The sequence below is a fragment of the Canis lupus genome, chromosome 8 (genome assembly GCF_048164855.1).
Source record: "Canis lupus baileyi chromosome 8, mCanLup2.hap1, whole genome shotgun sequence".
NCBI lineage: Eukaryota > Metazoa > Chordata > Mammalia > Carnivora > Canidae > Canis > Canis lupus.
Window position 1 is genome coordinate 8,137,475 of NC_132845.1, and position 20,416 is coordinate 8,157,890.

Sequence of the window (20,416 nt, forward strand, 5' to 3'; positions counted from 1 at the left end):
TATTTGTGAAGAAGCAAGGTTCAGCGAGAGGACAGTTTGGAAGTTGGCTAACTCGTATGCTGAGATCTTTCACTTCTTCAACGTCTGTCCCTGTGATTTTCTTGGCTGGGTCTGGAAACATCACCTAATCATTTGCTTCTTAATAGACACTGTTTTCTGTGGTCTAGTCAGTCATGCATCACATGTACTAGTCATGAAGAGTCCAGAAACTGACCCTATGAATCAGGCAGGCTCATCCCCCAGGTGTGTAAATAGCTAATGTATTTTTGAACTCCATCCATTAAACTTCATCCCTCTCTCCCTTCCAATATCAAAGTCTTTTTGTTTTATTTCAGGCTATTTGCCTAATGCTGGCACTAATAGCTCCCCCTATTTTCTAAATGATCATTAATACTGAGCACATCAATAAAGAGAATGTTAAGAATAACAATCATGTTTTACATTATATTTATTTGACCTCTTTATTTGTAAGGGGCACTTCATTGTAGACAGTGCAGGATCATTAGCTCTTCCAGATGATCTAATTGCCTCCAGTCTCTCTCCCCATCCAGTCTGCCCCTGCACTACCATTGGCATTCATTCTAAGGCCTGAAATAAAATATAATATTTCTATGTTCATAAGATAAAACCCTAAGTGCTTAAGCATGGAAGACAATGCCAGCCCATCTAGTCTCAGCCTACCTTTCCAGAACTTCAACTTACGCTCGTGAAAGAATCTTAATACCTAGTAGATGAATGAATTAAACAAATGAAGAAGTAGATACCTACATAATAAAATTAGTGGCGTGGAAAAGACATCTTGGAAAGAATAGTGCTATAAATCTACATTCATTTCCATATTGTCAACCTGGTAGATATTAAATAAAACCGTAATCCTTTCCTCTTCATTAAATTCCTACATCTCAGCAACAAAATGTATCCCAATTGCTTTATCAAAATGAAGATTTGTACCATAAAAACCAAACCACTGAAAGGTATTTTTCATGAACTAATGATATCTTCTTAAAGCATTCATAATATACTCTGTTCAGCAGATGTGATTGATTTGGTTTGTGACAAGTTGGGGGAAAAAAGGGTAACCTAGATTACTACTTAATGAAAGTCATAGAAATGAACACATTGTGAGAGATGCCATAGGATCGTGGGAAAGGGTAGACTATAGCTTTTCTTTTCTTTTCTTTTCTTTTTTTTAAGACTATAGCTTTTCAACAAGACATGCCCAAACTGTAAAAAGTAAGATTTCCCATACTAGTTGTCTCCCTAAGTTAGTTTCTTTCTCTTTTGATTTAATCACATTAATTACTTCAGATTTTTATTTATATTTTAAAGACTCCTATAAGTTGAATAAGCTCCCATCCTGAGCATGCATTTCTAAATAGGGTTTCTTACAAAGCAGAGGTTAAACCACAGCTTCCAGGGTCCTGTGTCCAGAGATCCTGATTTAGTAGAACAGAGTGGAGCTCCTTGACTTGCATTTCTGGCAGCCTTCTAGAAGATGCCCTTGCAAGGACACCCAGTGCAAGGGTTGCTCTTTCAGTCCTCAGACTGTAAAGTCTCCATCACATTGTTATCAGAGTTTGCCTTGGTGAAATACATTTCATGTAACTCATGTAATTTCATGTCATTGTAACAACCTTGTGAAAAGGGATGGAATTTCTCTTGCAGAAAAGAGGACTAGGGAAAGTATGTTGACTCACATCAGCTCTTATAAGAATTGCCCAATGGAAGTGGCCCTCTTCTTTATTCTCATATTTGTTTAAACACCGTGCTAATCATATCGTGTTATAGTTCTCTCTTCACTCAACTATTAGACTACGAGCTCCTTAAGATCAGGAAAAATGTCTTACTCCTCTATCTGATCAGGGGCTAAAACTTACACTGATCATTGGAAATACGAGAGATTAAAATGATTTTTGGGGAGCAACAGACTGTCCCCAGTCTGTCAGTCCTCCAGCATGATCTCTAAATCAGAAACATCCAGGGACAGAAATTGACAGCAAGAAAAGAATTCTTTTATTATGAAATTTTGTCTCTAAATTCAGTGGGACCCAAGAGTACCATCCGAACTCCATGGAGAGTTCCTTGGGTGTCGGCTGCTGGTAGCCTAGTGCTCGGGACCAAAACAAGCCAGAACACCTCTTCCAACCCTGATTCCACTCCATCAGCCCCCAAGGCTCAGATTGTCCCATCACTGTCACAGAAATGTAAATCCAGAGAGGGACAGGAAGTAGAGCCAGAAAAGCATAAATTGGGCTGGCGCTTAGAGCAGCCCAATGCAGGCCTTCTGATAATTAAGTCCAGCAGGTCTCTCTAGCTACATAGAAAGAAGCAAGTTCAAAGAGAAAGGTGAACAGCAAAAAGAGAGATGGGTATTATTTCTCCAGCTTCTTGGAAATAAAAGAGAGGATCGTAGGTGAGAGAAACCACACCCCTACCTAGGACAACAGTATTAGGTACTGTACAGAAGGTACTATATAGTACCTAGTACTGTAGCTTAGTGAAAAGTCTTGATCTGACCAACTTTGGCCATACTTTTTCTCCTCAAAAGTGAAGAGAGGGGGATGGGAAAAAAATGGAAGAGGAGTCTTGAACTCACTTTTTTTTTTTAAGGTATTAACATTTTCCAATTTTTTTTTTTTTGTCCCTTTCTATAAACCCAAGGTTCTTAGTAGCTCAGGTCATAGAGTTTATAACCATAGAGCCATGCACAGCCCATGCATATTAGTTGGTAAAAGAGAGTGGACAAAACATGACAGAGCTCATCCGTTGCCAGGGTCCCACTTCATCTCTTCCAGTGTTTAGAATCTTCTATCTGTAAATGTTAAACTTAATTGGAGAAATTCCCAGCAAGACATTGGTTGCTTTCCCTCTCCTGGGGAAAAAATGCCTACCTGTTTAGGTGATCTTCTATGTAGGAAGATGATGTCTAAAAGATTCTCATCTTGTGAGCTGCAGACTTCGCATAAAATTTTGGTGTCACGTTCCTCTTAAGCCATGTGCCTGCTCCTCTCTGTGAATTTGTTGTCTTGGAAAGACCACTCTTCCTCTATTTTTCTCTGGTTATTCCTTCCTCATCTTCATGTCTTGGCTTAATTCTCATTTCCTCATAGGAGCCTTCCCTGACCTCCATGATAGGATTGGATTCCCCTAGTGTATGTCCTAATAGTAATAATGGTTCCACTTCTGTGTGGTGGTTATAGTCACAGTTTTATATTTGTTTGTGAGTTGTATTTTTTTATTATTATTACAATTTATCTCTGCCATTTGGCCACAAGCTCGATCAGGGCAAGAACATACCTGACTGTTGGTCCGTGGTGCATAGCATAGACTCTAGCATGGGGTAGATTCACAGAACATGAGTGTACTATTCTATGAGTTATCACAAACTTACTCCAGTTGTGTATGTTCTTGTTAATACTTGATATTGTTGGTCTTTTTTATTTTAGCCATTCTGGTGGATGTGTTGTTTCAATTTGCATTCTCTGGATTATTAAGATGTGGGCACCTCTTTACTTCATTTGTCATTTGGGTATCCTCTTTTGTAAAAATGACAATTTAAGTCTTTTACTCATTTTTAAATTTTTCTTATTGATTTGTAAGAATAATTTTTATATTTTCAAAACAAGCCCTTTGTGGATTGTATGTGTTGTAAATATCTTCTCCAACTGACATTTTCATTCTCCTCATAATGTATTTAATAAATAATTTTTTTATGTTAAACCCATTCAGTCATAAAACTTCTTTATGGTTAGGGAATTTTAGGTCCTATTTAAGAAATTCTTGTCGATCCTAAGGTCTAGAAGCTATTTTCTTATATGTTATCTCCTAAAATCTTTATCATTTTGCTTTTCACATTTAGATCTGAACATCCATATGAATGAGTTTTGCATATCATATCATATAGAGAGTCAAGAGTCATCGGTTTCTATAGTCCAATTGTCAAAGTTCCAATTGTCAAAGTTCCACTCGTTGAAAAGACTGCTTTTCCCACCGCATTGCAGAGCCACCTTTGTCATAAATCATATGCCCATATATTTGGGCGGTGGATCTGTTTCTGAGTCCTGTCTCTGTTGCGATGGTTCACTGGTCTTCCTTAAAACTCAGTACCTCACTGTCGTAATTACTGTGATTTGTAATGAATCATATTATCTGTCAATTAATTCTATCAATTTATTCTTTTTCTTTAAGATTTTCTTGAAGATTGCCTTGGCTATTCTTGGCCCTCTGCGTTTTTAAATAAATTTCAGTCCCCATGACATACAAAATTTTAGCAAAGCTGCTGATATTTAGAGAATACATTAAATCTGTAGATCAATTGGGAAGCATTGACTTATTTTAGGATATTAAGTGTTCCATTCATGAATATGCACATACTTCATTTTGTTTCTGCCAAGGTCTGTGTAGTATTCTTATATCATTTTTCATTAGATTTTTCCACTAGGTGATTAAATGAATCTTTGGTTCAGTAGTATTTTTATTTTTTTCAGTGAGATAGCATTTTAATTTTCATCATTTATATATAAACACAGACTAATAAAACACATAAAACAGTAAACTTTCATAGTTAATATTTATAGGTGCATAGTTTTTCATGCTCATATGTTTTTAAGTATTGTATATATTAACAAATTTCACAACATATCATTATTCTTAGAATCGTTAAAAGACACCTAGAAATCTCATAATGTATGAGAGTAAATCACAACTTCTCAACAACAGCAACAAAAAAATAATGCCCTTTGACCAACATCTCCTCGTTTCCCTCTCTGCGCCCCTGACAACCACAGTTCTACTCTTTGTTTTTGTGAGTTTGACTATTTTAGATTCCTCATATAAGTGAGATCATGCAGTATTTGTCTTTCTGTGTCTCGCTCATTACACTTAACATAATGGTCCTCCAGATTCATCCATGTTGTCACAATGGCAGGATCTCCCACTTTTAAAAGGCTAAATAATATCCCATTGTACCAATATTCCACATTTTCTTTATCCATTCTGCCGACAAACATTTAGGTTGTTTCCATATCTTGGCTGTTGAGAATAATGCTGCAATGATTACGGGAGTGTGGATATCTCCTTGAGATATTGATTTTGTTTCCTTTGACTATATACCTAGAAGTGATATTTCTGGATTAAAAGGAGTTCTATTTTTAATGTTTTTGAGGACTATCTATACCATATTCCATAGTGGCTGTACCAATTTATATTCCCACCAACAGTGCGCAAGTGTTCCCTTTTCTCCACATCCTTTCCAATGCTTGCTATCTTTTGTCTTTCGATAATAGCCACTCTAACAGGTGTGAGGTGGTATCTCTTGGTGGTTTTGATATGCATTTCCCTGATGATTAGTGATGCTAAATACCTTTTTATGTACCTACTGGCCATTTGTCTGTATTCTTTTAAGAAATATCTGTACATTTTGCCCATTTTTTTGGTAGAAAGTGGATTATTAGGAATTTATTTTCTCAGTGTTTAAAATTGAGATATAGGGATCCCTGGGTGGCGCAGCGGTTTGGCGCCTGCCTTTGGCCCAGGGCGCGATCCTGGAGATCCAGGATCGAATCCCACGTCAGGCTCCCGGTGCATGGAGCCTGCTTCTCCCTCTGCCTGTGTCTCTGCCTCTCTCTCTCTCTCTCTGTGACTATCATAAATAAATTAAAAAAAAAAAATTAAAATTGAGATATAATTGACATATCATTAGTTCGTTTCAGGTGTACAGCATAATGATTCCATATTTGCATATCCAAAATGATCACAAGAATTCCAGTTGATACCATCACCATACATAGTTACAAAAATTGTTTTTCTTATAATGAGAACTTTCAAAATCCACCCTTCTAGTTACTTTATTTTTTTCTCCTTAGCCCATCAAATATCAAACCAGGTCTGATATTCATGTAGTTTTATCACTTTTCTATTGGCTAATGTTTCCATTGTATATTTTTTCCATCTTTTTACTTTTAGCATTTCTCATCTTTCTATTTCAAGTGTACAGCTATATTAAGCACCTCTGGTGCCCTATCTTATATTCTCACAGCGCGCTATTTACTTGGCCATTGCTGCTGTGACTAGCTTCGTGCCATTGTAATGTGTGGCCACTCATTGGGTATATTTGGCTTCCTACCCAAGGAAATACCCATACACAGTGTGAAAGAATGGGGAATGAAATGTGTGGAGGTAACTCTTGACCAGTAGGGACAGGATCTGGTGGATGGAGGCTCCTTACATATGCCCCTCAGAATGTCCAGCAGCATGGAGGTACCAATCCCCAGTCACGGTGACCAGCTGGACACCACCTTTACATTGGCTTGCCTTCCCCCATTCCCCACCACCAGCTTTCTTGTTTATGGATGCTTTCATGCTACAAGACCATATGGCCTGAAAAGCCTAAACTATTTATCATCTGGCCCTTTACAGAAAAAAATTGCTGACTCCTGTTCTAGGGACGACAACATGCATCATTAACTTAATGTCTCATAGAATTCGGTATTTCTGCCACTTCCTGAACAAGTCCTTAAAACAGTTGAACTTCTCGCACTTGCCTCATGACTAATCTCTATTTTTAAATACCACAAAGTCCTTTTAGTGTTCTTTTATATGGTCAATATTCATTTAGGTTTACCCACATATTTACCATTTCATTGCTGTTCATTAGCTCCTCTGGGCCAATTTTCTATTTTGGATCATTTTTCTTCTACCTAAAGAATATTTTTTAATGTTTCCACTAGTGTAGAATTTCTGATGACAGATACTCTCAGTTTTTGTTTGTTTGAATACATCTGTATTTATTCTTAATTTTTGAAAGATATTTTTACTGCATATAGAAAACCTAGGTTGGCAATTATTTTTATTGGCCCTTTAAAGATACCATTTCATTGTTTTCTGGCTTTCATTGTCACTTTTGAAAATACAGCTATTTATTGTTGCTATTCTGAAAGTAATCTTTCATTTCTTTTCTTCTGGCAGCTTTAAAGATTTGTTTTGTTTTGGTCTTTTTGTCTGTCTAAACTTTTAGCAGTTTTATTATGATACACTTAGATCCGAGGTTTTCTGTTTATTCTTTTTGGTTTTTAGATTGCTTCTTGAATCTGAGACTTGATATTCTTTGTGAGTTTAGAAAATTCTTAGCTACTATATTGTCTAATACTGCTTCTTCATTTTCTGTCCTTTTTTCTAGAACTTTCTAAGCATTCTCTCATTGGTCTCTTTTGCTGTTTTCTGTAGTTTTCCTATCCCTGGCTCCTCCTTGTTTCATTCTGAATATTTTGTTCTGCTCTTTTAGTTCAGTAGTTCTCTTTTCAGATATTCCTGATTGGCTGTTAAATACATTTAATCACCTAACATAATGAGAATTTGGGGTGATTCTAAAGGGACTTAGTCCTGTGAGGTTGGTTCACATACTCTGATGGTGTGTAGCCTTGTAGCATCCAACCAAAAGGGGGCAGCAGTAGTAGTTTCTAGAGCTCCTTCTCCTAGTTTTTATCTCCTAGTCCCATAGCTGTTTAAAGTCTGCAATATTTTGTTATGTAACATATGTGCCAGTTGTAGGAAGAAATTATTTTAGCTAGATCACTAGTACTTGTACTCCATGCCTGAGTTGTACTATAAGCCATAAATGAGAAATCTCTTATTTTACTAGAATCTTCTGACACCAAATGACCTTCTCCTTTAAAAAAAAAATACACACAAAGATATTTGAGATCTTTCTGAATCTGCTTAAAATATATGGAAATTAAACTTCCAATGTTTTGCTTCATCAGCAAAACTTTAGAACCCATTAATAAATAACTACAGAAACTGAGCTCTATAAATCAAGACATTTGTCAAGTATAGCTGCTATTGCATGTCTGCCAGTGTCTGAATTAACTAAAAATTAAAGACAGTGGGGGGGGGGGGGGGGGGCGGAATTCTGCCCAGAAGTTATTCCATGTTAAATGATAGTAAAGTATAATTATCCTTTTTTTCCTTTTATGATCTAATCTAGCTTCTGTGGTAATGGTGTATGTTCAATAAATGTTTAATGGATGAAAGAAATAATTTAGTTTACATTTTCACTGTGGACAGAATAGGAAAGCAAATTTAAGCCCAATATTAGAAAGAACTTCCCAGTTATTAGAGTCTTCCAGTAACAAAAGGGGCCTGCTTTGTAAGTAATAGGTACCCATCCCAAGGAATGATTACCAGAACATTCAAGTTCATATGTTCAGCTTTAAAAATCACTTGTCAAGAGACTGTGGAGATAATTACAGGTTTGGCATTAATTTGGGTCAGATAACCTCTCAAGTTTTTTCCAGCCTTTAGTTTCTGGGATTTCAGTTTTTGTTCCAATTTAGTCTTCTTTCTCTCTTTGCTTCCTGGTTTCTGACAGTGTGATCTGAATTATGGAGTGTAGGCCTTGTGACACATCTTCATAAAGAATAGGCCAGTCAAAAATACTGACAGGAATAGGGAGTATTAAAACAAGCTCACTTGGCAGTCTGACATGGTGAATACGTCTTTGCTTATCAAAGGCAGTCATGGGTTCTTTCCAACAGAGTAATCATTCAGGTAAGAGACTTTAAGTCAATGGACACAGGAAGATTGACATGTCTGTATAATGACAGAAAAAAAATTGACATAGTTGAGTCATTAGGAGAAATGATATCAGCAGTTGAGACACTTACTTCCTTGTAGACAAAAGTGGTATCTAAAATTTGTTCTCATTTATGTTTTCACTCATTCATTGAATCAGCAAATATATTTTGAGAACCTAGAGTAAGAAAAGGTATGTCAAGGATCTACTTTGTTTGGTGATACTTCTCGACATTTCACAATTAATTTTCTGAAAACTTTCTAGGGACTTAATATCTTTTAGAATGGAATGGTGTCTGTTTCTATTTTGGGGGAAAAACATAAACAATTCAAATATTTTTTCTTTTAAAATGGAATACTGTTGGAGAAGATGAGGCCCTAAAGAGCAGACATATGTAGGGGCTACCAGAAATCAGACGAGCATACTAGTGGCTGTGAGCACTTTGCTGAACAGTCAGCCTGTTATCCCTAGCTGCCACAATCCTCACCTGTTCTGTATTTTAATCTTTTTTCTATTTCTAATTATATCGTGTGTAATTTATGCCAAAGAAAGATAGCAAGTTAATTACAATTATGAAATTAAATAACTTTTCAGATTCACTTACTTCAGAGTCATCTTTATGAAACCTAAAGTTGCACTCGATGATCAAAATTCTTAAATATTTCACTTAAGTTTTCTGTAAACCTAAAACTACTTTTTGTTTTGTTTTTGTTTGTTTTTAAAGATTTTATTTATTTATTCATGAGAGACACAGAGAGAGAGAGAGGCAGAGACGCAGGCAGAGGAAGAAGCAGGCTCCATGCAGGGAGTCTATGTGGGACTCGATCCGGGGTCTCTAGGATCAGGCCCTGGGCCGAAGGCGGCACTAAACCGCTGAACCACCCGGGCTCCCCCTAAAACTGCTTTTCTAAAGAGTCTTTTACATCTATTCTCGCTGGGAGATTTAGGAAAGTAGTGTTGGTACCATAAAATACCATAAAAGTAGAAAAAATTAAGCAAGAAAAGAATTTCACTTAGGGAAAAAGGTGTGGAGTTTGATTTTGGCCTTGCTAAGTCACAAGTAACATTAAGACTAACAGGTAGAGATGTTATATAAAGCATTTGAAAATACAGGACTTAGATTCTGTAGAAAGTTAGCGCTGAAAATGCAGATTTGAGATCTGTTGACTAAGGGTAGTGGTTGAAACCAGAACAGTAAAAAAACAATGAGAAGAGAATGAGAACCTGGAGAAATGACCTAAAAACAGTAACATGATCTAAGCCTAAAGGAAAGCCCCCACTTGTGAGCTTAAGGAGGAAAAAATGTGGGATCCCTGGGTGGCGCAGCGGTTTAGCGCCTGCCTTTGGCCCAGGGCGCAATCCTGGAGACCCGGGATCGAATCCCACGTCAGGCTCCCGGTGCATGGAGCCTGCTTCTCCCTCTGCCTGTGTCTCTGCCTCTCTCTCTCTCTCTCTCTCTGTGTGACTATCATAAATAAATTAAAAAAAAAAAAAAAATTTAAAAAAAAAAAAAAAAAAAAGGAGGAAAAAATGTGAGCCAAGAAAGTAAATAAATAAATAACATAAAGTTAAAGGAGGACCAAGACAATCTAGAATCATGAAAATCAAGAAATAATAAACATGACTAAAATTTTTTGAGCACTTACCTTGGATCAAATTTGTGCTATGTATTTCACATACATTAACTTATTTAATCTTTATAGTAACTCAAGTAGGTAGGTCTGTATATCTTTATTTATAGATGAAGGCACAAGGCTTTGCAAAATTAAGCCATATGCCTGTCACTCAGCTGGCAAGTCCTAGGGAAAAAACTGGAATGTATGTTCCAGGGTTCATTTTCCAACCATGGTCTCTAGAGTGTACAAGACAAACCGCTGTGGTATTGGAAGAATATGTTAAAATTGCAATTATTTTATCTCTTCCTTTTTATTTTCATTTTTAAAAGATTTTATTTATTTATTGATGAGAGACACAGAGAGGCAGAGACACAGACAGAGGGAGAAGCAGGTTCCATGCAGCGAGCCCAATGTGGGAATCGATCCTGGGACCCCAGGACTCAGGTTCGCACCCTGAGCCAAAGGCATATGCTCAACCACTGAGCCACCCAGGTGTCCCTCTCTTCTTCTTCTTCTTCTTCTTTTTTTTTTTATGATAGTCACAGAGAGAGAGAGAAAGAGAGGCAGAGACATAGGCAGAGGGAGAAGCAGGCTCCATGCACCGGGAGCCCGACGTGGGATTCAATCCCGGGTCTCCAGGATCGCACCCTGGGCCAAAGGCAGGCGCTAAACCACTGCGCCACCCAGGGATCCCCTTCTCTTCTTTTTTTAAATAGCATTTTTTGTGTATATTTTACAACATGCATCCTAATTACGTGCATATTTCCTAAATTAATAGGTACCTATTTATTGGGGTATATGCTCAAATAATTTACTAGCGTAAATTATTTTGGATGTAAAAAAATTGGGAATCATTTCTTTAAACTGCTATACAAAACTGCCTTTTTATCTTGTCCCATCTTCAACAAGAGACTACATTTACTTTCTATGACCATGATGTCTTTGAAATGCAGTATTAGTTCTAATTGAGCTAAGAAAGTTTATTTCATCTGTTCTTTTCAAGTCATTCCTTGTTATTTTCAGACATTTGTGAAAGCTTTTGGGTTAATTGGTTCTTTGTAATAGTAAAAGGAACACAGGCCTTAGACCAGACAGACCTAGGTTCTAATATCAGCTTTGATGTTTGACCATCCAACCTCAGACAAGTACCTCATTTCTCAGAGCCTCAGTTTATTCATCTGGAGATAATATGTACCTTGTAGAGTATTGCAAATTTTACCAATATCATAAGAAAATAACTTAGCACTGGGCCTGGCAAATAGTAGATACATTTATTTATTTATTTATTTATTTATTTATTTATTTATTTATTTACTTACTTACTTATTTACTTATTTATTTGAGAGAGAGAGGGTTTCATCTGGTGGGGGAAGGAAAGGAAGGGCAGTGAGAGAGGAAGAAAGAGCATCCTAAGCAGGCTCTGCACTACTCAGCCCCATGCAGGGCTCCATCTCATGACCCTGAGATCATGACCTGAGCCTAAATCAAGAGTTGAACACTTAGCGGACAGAACTATCCAGGTCCCCCTATAACTGACAGTTTTAAAAGGACAGCAAAAAGTAATAATAGGAGCAGTACTTGTTTACTGCAGAGATTAGTTATAGTCCGTTCATCAAGTCCTCTCTAAAATCTGGTCACATATAGCTTTGAAAAAGTTTTGTCTCTACTGTTCTTAATTCAACCTGGAAACTTGTTTGAACATGAACAAAAAGTATTTTCCAGAAATATAGAAGGCACTGCATGTAGCTGTGCAGGTTGGGGAATGCCATTTACATGAGCTACAGGCAGACCTCATAGATTTTGTGGTTCAGGTGCAATAGTGAATATCACGATAGAGTAAGTCAGATGAAGTTTTTGGTTTCCCGGTGCGTATAAAAGTTATGCTTATACTATACTGTAGTCTATTAAGTGTGCAATGGCATTACGCCTAAAAAACTCAGCATACATACCTTATTAGTTTAAAAATATTCTATTGTTAAAAAAAAAAAGGTCTAACCATCATCTGAGCTTTTAGAGAGGTTTAATCTTTTTGCTGGTGGAGGGTCTTGCCTTGATGTTGATGGCTGTTGACTGATCAGGGCGGTGGTTGCTGAAGCTTGGGGAGGCTGCAGCAATTTCTTAAAATAAGACAATGAAGTTTGCCCCCCTAGTCAACTCTCCTTTTCATAGATAATTTCTCTGTGCTGTCTGATAGCACTTTACCCACAGTAGAACTTCTTTCAGAATTGGAGTTAATCTTCTGAAGCTCTCCTGTGCTTTATCAACCAAGTTTATGTAACATTCTGAATCCTCTGTTTTCATTTCAACAATCTCCACAACATCTTCACCAGGAGCAGATTCCATCTCAAGAAACCACTTGCTTTGCTCATCCATAAGAAGCGACTACATAAAGTTTTATCACGAGATGCAGCAATTCAATCACATCTTCAGGCTCTACTTCCAATTCTCGTTCTCTTGCTAGTCCTCTCACATCCGCAGCTACTTCCTCCACTGAAGTTTTGAACCCCTTGAAGTCCCCCATAAGGGTTGGAATCAGCTTCCAAATTCCTATTAATTTTGATATTTTGAGCTCTTATCGTGAATCACAAACGTTCTTAATGGCAGCTAGAATGGTGAATCCTTTCCAAAAGGTTTCTCAGTTGACTTTGCCCAGATCCACTTAAGGAATCACTACCTATGGCAGCTATGTATTTCTTGAATAATATGTATTAACACAAAATGTGTTTCTTAAATAATAAGACTTGAAAGTTGAGATTACTCCCTGGTCCATGGGCTGCAGAACCAGTGTTGTTCTGTAGCAGGAATGAAAGCAATGTTAATATCACTGTACATTTCTATCCGAGCTCTTGGGTAATCAGGTGCATTGTTAATGAGCGATAATATTTTGAAAGCCATCTTTTTTTCTGAGCGATGGGTCTCAACAGTAGGCTTAAAATACTCCATAAACCATGTTTTAAACAGATGTGCCATCATCCAGGCTTTGTTGTTCCATTTATAGAACACAGACAGAGTAGATTTAGCATAATTCTCAAGGGCCCTAGAATTTTCAGTACAGTAAATGAGCATTGGCTTCAACTTAGAAGTCACCAGGTGCATTAGCTCCTAACAATAGAGTCAGCTTGTCCTTTGAAGCTTTGAAGCCAGGCCTTGATTTCCTCTGTAGCTAAGACCTACATGGCATCTTCTTCCAGGATAAGACTGAAAATCTGCTGTTCCGTGTGAGCAACCTGCATGAATTATCTTAGCTAAATAACTTGCTAGATAACTTGCTGTAGCTTCTCTCTCAGCACCTGCTACTTCACCTTGCATTTCTACAATATGGAGAAGGCTTCTTTCCTTAAGCCCCACGAACCCCTCTCTGCTAGCTTCAGGCTTTCCTTCTGCAGCTTCCTCACCTCACAGCCTTCACAGAATTGAAGAGAGTTAGGGCCTTGCTCTGGATTAGGCTTTGGCTTTAGCTTAAGGGAATGCTGTGCTCTTTTGATCTTCTATCCATGACTCTCTCCATATCAGCAATAAGCCTGTATCACTTCCACTTCCTTATCATTTCTGTGTTCACTGGAGTAGCACTTTTAATTTCTTTCAAGAACTTCAAGGTGTACCTTTATAATAGCAATGACTCCTCCTGTTCCTGTATGGAGCAATAGCCCTAGAAATGTGCTGGCAAAGACCCAGGGGGCCAAAGATATAGCATCCTCAACAGAACTAAAAGAGCTGAATGCCACTGCCCACACTTGCATTGGCTGGTGTGTTGAATGCTTGTCTACTTGTTTGGTGTTCTTCGCAGATCTGTACTCCCGACTTGGTGGTGTTCTTGGCTTGTGCCAATCAGAGGCTCAAAGAAAGATTACTGAAGCGCGCAGAGCAACAGGGGCGGCCTGATGACAATCTGAAAGCTACCCAAAGGAGACTAATGAACTTCAAGCAGAACGCTGCTCCATTGGTCAAATACTTCCAGGAGAAGGGGCTCATCATGACAGTAAGTTAGCTAGATTTTTACATGTCCGTTGTAAGAACCATCTTTTAGGTTTCTAATTAACCTGTTCGCATTTGGAAACCCTCTTTACCTTAAAAAAAAAAGTGGCTTTTCATGGGTTTTAGATACAATGGGAAAAAATGATAATTTTTACCTGCTTTGCCTTTATTAAGTCAGTATGATAAAAAATACTTTCACTTGAGTTTGATTTCACAAAAAAAGATAAATTTTAACCTTGGCTAGAATTCTGTAGCCCCCAAAGAAAAAAAAAGAAACGATGTTTAAATAATTATTTGGATGATTTAAAGTAGTATTTACCCAATTTCTCAACTCTTATGTCTTTGGAAACCTAATAATATTGATAGACTTAAAAACACATACTTGATATAGTGTTACTAGACTTAAGTTGTTAAGTCAGGTTTTATCACGATGTACCACATAAGAAAGTGAGATCCTGATGGCACAAAAAAGTCGCCTAAATGTTTGACTTGCTTTAAAGAAGTATTTCTATCTGAAAATGGAAGGCATTGATCTTTCTGTTCCATTAACGCAATGCTAATATTAATGTTTTTATAATTAGTTTGTTTTGTGGTTAATGATACTCAATGTACCAATGAAAGATGAGGCTAAATCATTATTTCATGCAGTTATTAGAATACGAGAAGTTAGAGGTGAAGATTCAGCTAAATTATGATCCCATAACATCAGAAATTCAAGTAGTAAAACAGAGGAGACAAAGGAATCATTGGCCATCTGAAGAAAACTTTTTATGGAAGAGGACCCTAACCTCAGGGCAGCTCCATGATAGTTGGATGGTGGCAGAGCTCAACAGAACCCTCCCCACAACCCTTGAGTTTTTCTTACCAGACCAGAGATTCTTGTCTAGGGAGATTACAATGCCTGGTAGACAATCTAATGAAAATAATGCATGCCTTTCTTAATAAAATGCATGTAAGGTTTTTTTGTTGTTGTTTTTTGTTTTTTGTTTTTTACAAATTTTAGGTAAATCTACTGAAGCTCATCCACAGGGCCCCTATGACCTAGCAATTACTGGATACAAAAATCTCATTAGACTAAGATGCCCTTAGATCTGAGACAGTCACAACACTTGAATAATAATCTCTTTGCAGTCTTTCTAGCACTATAAAGAAATATTTATTTGAGTCAAAGTTGTCATGTCAGGGAATTGTAAATCTGATCTGAAAATTGTTCACAGTGCTAGAGTTCACTTCATGGTCTTCAAGAGACATTGAAAATAGGAAAGATTCAAGAAAATCAGAGCGGATGTTTCTCTGGCTATTTTTGTTGAGATTGTTCTCTGTTTCTCTTGCAAATTACCAATGCTGACTTCGGCATTGTGTCATGAAAAAAGAAATTTACCCTCCAGACCAAACCCCCAACTGCAAGTGCAGAGCCAGAGTTTTAATTGATGTTTGCAAGGCTAAAAGGTATTACCAGAATGTCTCTGATTACTCCCTGCCTGTCACATTCGTCATCACAAGCAGAGCAGATTTCCCAAATGAATGCAGAGTGGAGATTGTTAATTTACTAATATTTTGCATGGAGGTGAAATGCCATTGCCTGTAATTGAGGGAGTCAATAACAATGTGGATGACAGCCTGTAACCTCACTGCTAAAACCAAATAAGCTTTAGGATAAATGCCTCTAATTACTGAGAGACTTGCCTTGGAAAGTCACCTTTGGAAAAGTGGTGAACACAAACACAGGCGAGGCTCTGGGGAATCGAATTAGAAAATTTTGTCTGTCAAAGGAGCAAGTACGGCATCCTGAGTCACATGTCCTCCTTCAGAACGTGGATCATAGTTTGGTTTTGGAATTAAAATATATTTCATAGCATTTCTGCTTTTAACAGTGAGTTAAGTAATAAAAAAAAGATCATCTTTATTAATCACAACCATATTAAGATTTTAATTTTAAAAACCGGGAGTTAATAGATCAAACCCAAATATTTCCTTTTCTCTGTAGTTTTTTTCTGTTGCTCCTCCCTGACCCTCTTAATTGATTCATTTATTCATTTAGTAAATATTTATTGAGAACCATGGGGTGCCAGACACTCTGCTAGGTGCTAGGGATGCAAAGCTAAATAAGCAAAAGGTAAGGATCTTTTTTTTTTATTCCCTGACGTACTGCAAATTCCTAGAACAGTACCACCTACCTGGTTCATAATGTGCTCTCAGTAAATGAACAAAGCGTACAATCTATGGGGAAAGAGATTACTAAACAATGAATTATTTAATGTGATGACTGTCGCAAAGGAAAGTGTACAAGGAAGGCATCCTCATGTGTGTCACGTACTGTGTTAGGAATTGAGTCCTACCCACAAGTCAGATTAATCATTGGTCTGGGTGTGAAGTTCTTAAAGGCCACGTCCCTCAGTCCATCTGAGAAACTTAATTTTGGTGCTTCTCTTCCCTTGTTCTTTGGTTTCTGAAACTCTCACTTGAAATCTTATGCTCCAATGCCATGTAATAAATTCATGATGCTCCAGGACTCGGTCTACATCCGTAAATTGGAGATGACATCACCCACCATGTAATGTTCTTTGGGTGAATCTCTACGACTCAGATGCCCGACCTGTGAAATGGGTATAATCATCCATCCTATCTCAGCGTAATTGTTAGGGAGTAAATGGATGGATATCAAGTGTTTAGAACTGCCTGGAACGTTGTAAGGACAGTTTAAGTGATTAATACTGTTCTGTTATTCTTGTGTTTCTTCCTCTCTCATCCTTCCCCTTCTCATCCCATCTTTCGGAACCTACAATTACCACTAACAATGCTCTGCTCTTTGAGGACCCTCTGTTGCCCTTTCTCCCATAGATAGTATTGAAGAAATCCAAAATAAAGAATCTAGGTTTTAAAATTTTCATGCCAAATTCATTTTTTTCCTTAAAAATATCTGTTATCAGTTTTTAAATTGTCCCAGTGTTTTTTTTTTAAACTTCTATATTGTCTGTCTAATCAAACCATATAATGGCTGTGTCTGAGTAGTGCAGTTGGGTTGTGGCAAGCATCAGCTCATTGCTTTTTCTTTTTTACTTCATCATTGACTATACCTATTGGCAGATTTGACTAAAAAACAAACCCAGTGTGACTGAAGAGAAAACCTAATCAAAACAGGAAAATATGCTGTTATCTGAGTACTGTATCTTATTGACAGGGTTCACATTACATGGGTCTTTTCATTTTTATTCTTTTTTAAAAAGACGTATTTATTTATGAAAGTGAGAGAAAGTGAGAGAGCGAGTGAGCCCTCAAGCAGGGAAGGGGCAGAGGGAGAAGCAGACCCTGCTGAGCAGGGAGCCCAATGTGGGGCTCAATCCCAGGACCCCGAGATCATGAACTGAGCCAAAGGCAGCTGCTAATCAACTGAGCCACCCGGGTACCCCAGTTTTTATTCTTTCGTTATACTTGCCCATATACAGCCACTGTGCTATGGAATCACAAGGCTCGGATATTCGGGACTTCATAGAATCTTCTCAAATTTATATGTTGCTTTTTAACTTACTGTAGAGTTGGATGTAATGCTCATCATGTCTTTTACAGCTTGATGCTTCTAAGTTAGGTGCCATGAGTTCCCCCAAGTGTGTTAAGAGTTTTGTTCTGAAGTCTGAGTATTACTGGGACCAAGAAAGCTGCATCTGTATTCTTACTGAGTAAGCTCTGTTTCACGACATTTAGAAGCATTTGGACTGGATGCAGCTATGTAACTCTTGAACAAAAATTTCCCTTCTTTAGGTTTTTCAGGTCTCAATAGCATGTATGTGTCATGATCATTTTTTTATCTTAATTTTTAAAGCTTAAAAGAACCCTAGTCTATTTTAATCATCCTCGCTAAGTTGGATGAAACTTATTGAAGAAATAGTATTAGTGAAGACAGGTCAAGTCTCTGTAAGTTTGATGAACTCTTTAAAAAATATCCACGGTTTCGTTCATTGTTTTAAGGGTCTTCTAAGATGGTTGAAAAATAATAGGGTAAGATGTAAACGTTTATGTTGTTTATTTTCCAGAAGGCACTGTGCTGTCCATATTCTTTGCAGCCAGGGAAAGAGTTACACACTTGTGTGTATTGTGTGTATTCCTTTTTTTTTTTTTTTTTTGATTGATGCTTTTATTTTCTTTTGGTAAATACCCAGTAGTGGAATTTTTGGGTCATATGGTATTTCTATTTTTCATCTTTTGGGGGAATCTCCACACTGTTTTCCATAATGGCTGTACCAATTTACATTTCCATCATTAGTGCATGAAGGTTCCTTTTTTCCACATCCTTACCAACACTTCTTATTTCTTGCCTTTTTTATTTTAGCTATCCTGATGGGTGGTACCTCATTGTGGTTTTGATTTGTATTTCCCTGATGATGAGCATCTTTTCATATGTCTGTTGGCCATCTGTATGTCTTCTTTGGAGAAATATCTGGGGGGGTTTTTTGTATATTTTTTATTGGAGTTCGATTTGCCAACATATAGTATAACACCCAGTGCTCTTCCCGCCAAGTGCCCCCCTCAGTGCCCATCACCCAGTCACCCCCACCCCCCACCCACCTCCCTTTCCACCACCCCTTGTTCATTTCCCAGAGTTAGGAGTCTCTCATGTTCTGTCTCCCTCACTGATATTTTCCACTCATTTTCTCTCCTTTCCCCTTTATCCCTTTCACTATTTTTTATATTCCCCAAATGAATGAGACCATATAGTGTTTGTCCTTCTCCGATTGACTTACTTCACTCAGTGTAATGCCCTCCAGTTCCATCCAGGTTGAAGCAAATGGTGGGTATTTGTCGTTTCTAATGGCTGAGGAATATTCCATTGTATACATAAACCACATCTTCTTTATCCATTCATCTGTCAAAGGATATTGTGGCTTCTTCCATAATTTGGCTATTGTGGACATTGCTGCTATAAACATCGGGGTGAAAAAAAAATAATAAAAAAATAAATAAATAAATAAATAAATAAATAAACATCGGGGTGCAGGTGTCCTGGCATTTCACTGCATCTGTATCTTTAGGGTAAATCTCCAACAGTGCAATTGCTGGGTCATAGGGCAGATCTATTTTTAACTCTTTGAGGAACCTCCACACAGTTTTCCGGAGTGGCTGCACCAGTTCACATTCCCACCAACAGTGCAAGAGGGTTCCCCTTTCTCCACATCCTCTCCAACATTTGTGGTTTCCTGTCTTGTTAATTTTCCCCATTCTCACTGGTGTGAGGTGGGATCTCATTGTGGTTTTGATTTGTATTTCCCTGACGGCAAGTGATGCGGAGCATTTTCTCATGTGGTGGTGGCCAAGTGTATGTCTTCCTTGGAGAAATGTCTGTTCATATCTCCTGCCCATTTCATGACAGGATTGTTTGTTTCTTGGGTGTTGAGTTTGATCAGTTCTTCATAGATCTTGGATCCTAGCTCTTTATCTGATAGGTCATTTGCAAATATCTTCTCCCATTCTGTAGGTTGTCTTTTAGTTTTGTTGACTGTTTCTTTTGCTGGGCAGAAGGTTTTTATCTTGATGAAGTCCCAATAGTTCATTTTTGTTTTTGTTTCCCTTGCCTTCATAGATGTATCTTGCAAGAAGTTGCTGTGGCCAAGTTCAAAAAGGGTGTTGCCTGTGTTCTCCTCTAGGATTTTGATGGAATCTTGTCTCACATTTAGATCTTTCATCCATTTTGAGTTTATCTTTGTGTCTGGTGTCAGAGAATGGTCTAGTTTCATTCTTCTGCACGTGGCTGTCCAATTTTCCCAGCACCATTTATTGAAGAGACCGTCCTTTTTCCAGTGGATATTCTTTCCTATTTTGTTGAATATTAGTTGACCATAGAGTTGAGGGCCCATTTCTGGGTTCTCTATTCTGTTCCATGGATCTATGTGTCTGTTTTTGTGCCAGTACCACACTCTCCTGATGATCACAGCTTTGTAGTACAACCTGAAATCCGGCATTGTGATGCCCCTGGTGCTGGTTTTCTTTTTCAATATTCCCCTAGCTATTCGGGGTCTTTTCTGATTCCACAGAAATCTTAAGATGATTTGTTTCAACTCTCTGAAGAAAGTCCATGGTATTTTGATACGGATTGCATTGAATGTGTAAATTGCCCTGGGTAACATTGACACTTTCACAGTACTGATTCTTCTAATCCATGAGCATGGAATATTTTTCCATCTCTTTGTGTCTTCCTCAATTTCTTTCAGAAGTGTTCTGTAGTTTTTAGGGTATAGATCCTTTACCTCTTTGGTTAGGT

The 20,416-nt window shown here is 37.7% G+C and overlaps 1 protein-coding gene across 2 annotated transcripts in view; it reads left to right on the forward strand.

Annotated features, from left to right (window-relative positions):
* Positions 1–20,416, forward strand: part of AK5 (adenylate kinase 5) — a 237,665-nt gene that overhangs the window by 36,820 nt on the left and 180,429 nt on the right. For both annotated transcript variants that reach the window (XM_072834127.1, XM_072834128.1), the window contains exon 6: positions 13,976–14,167. In XM_072834127.1, coding sequence (XP_072690228.1) covers positions 13,976–14,167 — 192 coding nt within the window. The remainder of the gene's footprint in view (positions 1–13,975; positions 14,168–20,416) is intronic.